Here is a 5,492-nt window from a genome sequence, read left to right as displayed (position 1 = left end):
GCAAAACTTCCAGATCTATATATTCAAAAATAAATTATTTTTAAGTGAAATGTGAGAGTGTGGGGGTGGGGGGGTAAGTCACGGGAAAAAAAGGAAGCCTATAGTTTAAACTCTGTGTAAATAGCTTTCAGTGTCTTCCAGGTGGGGGCAACAGTCAGTCAGTTTTGAGAGAAAGAAGGTCAAGCTCTTTAAGCTCCCTGAGTCGAGTCCGGTTACAGAAGATGAAAATGACTTCCTGGCAGTAACACTGTGAATAAAACAACCGCAAGCCTCCAGGAGATGGGACTTCTGGGCTCGGCTCCAGTCACCAGGCGGAAAGCAGCGGATCACCAACCAGTACGTGCCAACTAGAGGGAGAACAGAGGCGGCCTGGGATGCGCAGGCGCGCTGAGCACCTGCCCAGCACCGCTCAGATGCCAGCAAGGGCTAAGTCCATCCAGAGGCGCATCCCTCGGCGTGAGGATCCAGACTGTTCATTAGTTTCTGCCCTCCCGGGATCTTTGAGAAGCAGGAAGATCATTTACTTTTACATCTCATTCATTCTTCTTTTAGGCAATTCAAGTCCATTCACAACTGCTGTGGACGAGCACGCGCGCGCGCCCCCGGCACCCCTAAATGAATGCCAAAGTCCCAGGCACCAGGAATCCGCCTTCTGCACATCCTCAGACTTTGGGAAGGGACAGCCACATACTCTGCTGAGGGTGAGGTGGCGCATAAAGCAGAGATCTGGGTAAAAGGGGCCCCCCACCCCGTCACCCACACACACCAGCATCCCTGTCTCGCCCAAGGTAAAGAAAGTAGGGAACGGAAAGACCGAGAGGCGAGAAACGGAGGCTCCTCCGCCTTGACTAGGTGGTCCATGGTCACAGACGAAGGTAGGCAGAAACCCCAGCGCACCGAACCCAAGGCCGGGTCCTCTGGGGCCTCTCAGGGCAGGCGATGCACCGGGAACCGGGTGTGCCGCCCCTCTACGTGTCGCTTCTCCTGCCGCCGCCGCCACCACCGCCACCGGGAGCTGCGGCCGCCCGCGCCCTGGAGCCACTGCCTCCGCTTCCTGCCGAGGCCGCGGCCGCCCCCTCGGGCCGATACTTGAGCCAGCAGATGATCCAGGTGACCACCACCGAGAAGAGCGCTAGGATGCTAGCCACTGACAGACAGATGGGTCCTACGGGCGAGGGCGAGGGCGATCCGGTAGCTGGGGCGGGGCCGGGGGACGAACCGCTGCCAGGGGGTCCCCCACCCCCGCCGCCGCCGCCGCCACCACCACCGTAGTGGTTGACGAAGATGAGGCCGGTGAACAGCAGCACCACCATGGAGAGGAACGAGAAGACCACGCACACGCAGCCGGCGGTGAGCGCCGCGCGCTTGCAGTTCTGACAGCTCTCGTAGGCTCCCGGGGCGCGGAGACCTGGGCGGCCCCGAGGCCCGGGGGCGGCGTCCTCAGCGGGTGGTGGCGCCGGCTGCGGGGGCTGCGGGGCGGGGGCCGGCGGCGGGGCGGCGGTGGGCGCGGGGCGGCGGGAGGCCAGCGGCGGGAGCCGGTCCTGGGGCAGGGGATCGTGCGCGGCTCGCAGAGCCAGCGGGAAGGCCTCGGCGAGCTTGGTGTTGTTGGGCAGGCCGTGCACGCGGCTGTCCGGCAGCGGCGTGCGGTGGCGGCACACCGGGCACGCGATGGCGCCGGGCGGGCCGTGCCAGGGTGGCGGGCGCGGCGCGCGCTCAGGGGCCGCGCTGGAGGCGGCGGCGGCGGCGGCGGCGGCGCGGAGCTGCAGCTGGCTCAGGCACTCCTGGCAGAAGGTGTGCAGGCAGGCCAGCAGCTTGGGGGCGCGCCGGTCCGCGTCGAAGTAGTTGTAGCAGATTTTGCACTCGTAGTCCTCGAGCGGAGGGAGGCTGGGGGCGGTCGCCGCGGTGGCGTCCCGGACGCCCGCGTCCCCGTCGTCGCGAGCTCCTCCCGTCGCGGTACCCCCAACGCCCTCCCGGCTCCCGGGGCTGCTGCTCCGGCTCCGGGTGCTGCCGCCGCTGTCGTTCGCCGGCGCTGCCATGGCATGATCCGCCCCTCATCGGGGGCTAGGTGAGGCGCCTTCCTCCCCCTGCGCTGCAGCCCCGGCTCCCGGCGGGGAGGAGGCGCTTCTGCCTCCCCCCCTCTGGCTGCTGTCGCCTGGTGGGGGAGGCAACCGCTGGCTGCTGCGCCCCCGCCTGGCCCTCCGGTCCACCCACCCCACCCCACCCCACCCCACCCCAGTGCGGATACTCTGGTCCTTCCCGGAGCGCCTGACTGAGGTACCCTTAATCCTCTCAACCTAGGTCTCCTGACATCTTTCTGTATCAGTTTATGTTGGACTTAAAAGTAGGGTTCAAATGGGCTGGGAGGTGTTGGCGGAAAGCATTTGGGGGTGCCGTTGCTTAAGGCTGTTCGGTTTTGTCTGTACACACAGCCGCTATAGATGGTGTGGTACTGGGACCCGCTTTTCCCTTTTTCCTCTTCCTCGACATTACTCCTCCCACCCCTCCTTTTTTTTTTTTATCTGGTTTAGCCTTCCCTGTCTGGGGCTAGGTCCCGGGAGAAGTCGCCTCTCCCCCCCCTCTACCAGCAAGAGCTCACCGTGATGTCATGCAGGACCCGCGCAGGAAGGGGAAGCGGCGACCTCTCAGCCTGGTAGAGGCGGTTCCTTTCCCCGGCTGAAAATCGTGATCTCACGTCTCAGTCCAAGGGCGAAAGCCAATAATCCCCAAGCCATTTACGCTTTGCGCTTTTATTAGCAGGGCCCAGGCGGCCGCACAGTGCTCATCTTCGGAGTGGAAGCGGAGAAGGGCATTTTCCCTTCGCCATTTGGAGGAAATTGGGGAATCAGATAATACCCCTTTCCTCCTCTGAAACATCGGTTCCTGAGTTTAAGGAGAGAAGACAGATTGGGAGCAGAGTCCAGCTGTTCTCCTGGCGATGACCATTGTAGATGCAGCTGTTTTTAGTACCAGGCGGTTACAAGAGACAGAGAGGAAAGAAAAGAAGTTGGCAAGGAAGTTCACTGACTGAGAAGTTCAGTGGAAACCCAGAGGCTAGCCTCACCCACCCGCTTCCTCCACGTGCCCACTTCAGTCATCCAAACGCAGAGAACACAAAACTCTCCGCTTCGTGTAGGGTAGACGCTGAGTTTATGAAAACTCCAAGGTTTGTGGACTAGAACTCCAAAGAAACCAGTCAGCGGGAGTACAGGAGTGTTTGGGTACAGCCTGTACGGTGATATTTAGATATTCTTAACCTCTCCTCCCCCTGTCTCTCCCGGTGCCCCCTACCCCGCCCCGAGAAGAGGAAAATGGACACCCATCTCCCCACTCAGCAAAGAAAGGGGAGAAAAATGGCTTTGTAAGATTTTTTTTTTCTTTATTTCAGGCGGTAGAACACTGCACTTTCTGTCTCTGAAGATGACAAGGTGCCACGGGGGAATAGCGGCAAAACACAATGACTGGGAAGCAAACTCAAGGGAGAGGAGAGAAAGAAACCAGCCAAGAACCACCAAGAGTTGCCTAAGAGGGCTGGGGCTGCAGCTCAGCTAGGAGAGTGCCGACACACTCTCATCCTGAGCTCCAAGTGGGCACCTTAGCCTAAGCCTGTAATCCAAGCGCTTGGGAGGTGGAGGCGGGAGGTTAGAAAGTCAGAGCATCCTCAACTACACGTGGAGTTTGAAGCCAGCCTGGGCTCCATGAGACCCTGTCCCCAAACACAATAAAACAAAACAAGATGAGTTTCTGGGGGAATTCTAAGTGACTATATGACATTTCTGGAGCATTTGAAAATAAGTCCATTTTTACTCTGTGTGAAGAGCGAAAGCACTATGCCTTAAGTTCAAGGCCTTAACTTAAACTTGTTTAAAACACTTTCTAGTTTCAAGCTTCATCATTATTCTGTGGGGAAACCTATTATCTTTTTCAATCTCTCATTCTATGATGAGGACGGTAATGAGAGGGCCGGTTGATGAAAAGGCTCTCCTCCGGCCTGGAAAGGTTGCAGACCGACTCGAAGCTAATTGAGCTTTCAAAGTCTTTCTGTTTCTCAGTTGTGCGCTTCCAGCATGTGTGTCTCACGCACAGGTTCACACTGGGTTCTTTATGATAAGATTGCACGTATACTATGGTGCAATGCCGATTAGAACTTGAAACAGTGTCTCAGCAAGAACAGTGCACAGATGCAAGAGACCCAATGGGGATCTGTATGGCTCTTCTCACACACCCAGCTCTATGCTGAAAATGCCCCAAAGGTGATGGGAGAGCTCTGAAGACCTGTGTGTTACTATGTGTTTGGGCAAAATATGTAAGCTTTAGCAGTTCCAGGTGGTTGTGCATTCTCACCTTACACCAGGGCTTCTCACACCAGCACCGGGTGTTTGTTTGTTTGTTTGTTTGTTTTGAACTGGTTAAAATTTTATTGCAGGTGCAGTCCTGTGCACGGCCAATGTTAAGTGCTGTCCTTGGCCTCTATCCATTTGCAGCCAACAGCAAAGCATGCCAGTTGTGACAACTAAAACTGTCTTCTGAGGACAAAATCATCCCTGGCTGTGGACCTTGGGACTTATACAAGGACCAAAGATTTGCTTTAAGTGAGATCTGAACCAGATCGACCAGCTCCCCTCTAGTGCATACAAACAGTATTCCCAAGGTATTTATCACATTGTGACTGTGTTTCTCCTGTAGATCATGGTGGTTTAGGTCCCAAGGTATGGAACAATCTTTGAAAGACACTGGTATAACTTTTGCCAATATTTTCTGTGAACAATTACAGGACTTTGGCTAACAATGACAGAACTCATTGTCTTTGGATAGGTTTTTGTTTTTTTGTTTTGTTTTGGGCAGACAGTACCCCACACTATAACTCAGGCTGGCCTGGAACTCACTAGTGGCGAAAACAGCAATCCTTCTGTTTCAGCCTCCTAAGTATTAGAATCACAGGCATGAACCACCATACCCAGTTTGGATAGTGTTTTCAGGAGAACACAACACCTTAATTATTTTATATCTTGGGGAAAGACGTTAACTCCTGGGACTCATAAAGGTGTTTTGTAAGGACTTCTTTGGAACAACAAGGATGGTTGGTGCCACTTAGATAGTGTAGGTAGATCACAGGCACCTGACCTAGTGGACCATAAGGCCTGGTGCTGGCCATGTTTTCTACAAGAGTAGTCATGGAAGCTTGGTCATGTTGGGGAACTGGACTTTTCCTGGGAAGAAATATGTGTTGAACTGGATCTTAAGTTTGGCAACAAGTAGCTCAGTATGCATTCTAGGATTTGGATTGGCTTTATCAGAACACTGCCCGTATCTTGAACATAACAGATACCATTTGCTGGATTATCTAGTTTTTGAGGACCCAAGGAAATGGGAAACAGCCATGCTCTCAGATGATCTCTTTTCTATGGTCCCTCCCTTGGCTACCTAAAGAATGTTCTAGTTTCAACAGCCTCTGTCTCTACAAAAGATTTAGGGGGTATTCATTCACAGAACAT

At 55.0% G+C, this 5,492-nt stretch overlaps 1 protein-coding gene across 1 annotated transcript; it reads right to left on the bottom strand.

Moving 5' to 3' along the window:
• Positions 1–968: 968 nt before the first annotated feature.
• On the bottom strand, positions 969–2,036 carry LOC131923662 (forkhead box protein D1). Its single transcript, XM_059278792.1, has one exon. The coding sequence runs from the start codon at positions 2,034–2,036 to the stop codon at positions 969–971; it is 1,068 nt and encodes a 355-aa protein (XP_059134775.1).
• Between the last annotated feature and the right edge of the window lie 3,456 nt (positions 2,037–5,492).

This window comes from Peromyscus eremicus, chromosome 13, assembly GCF_949786415.1.
Source record: "Peromyscus eremicus chromosome 13, PerEre_H2_v1, whole genome shotgun sequence".
In the NCBI taxonomy this organism is placed as follows: Eukaryota; Metazoa; Chordata; class Mammalia; order Rodentia; family Cricetidae; genus Peromyscus; species Peromyscus eremicus.
Note: the sequence above shows the minus strand (reverse complement) of the source record. Positions and strands in the feature narration are given on the sequence as shown.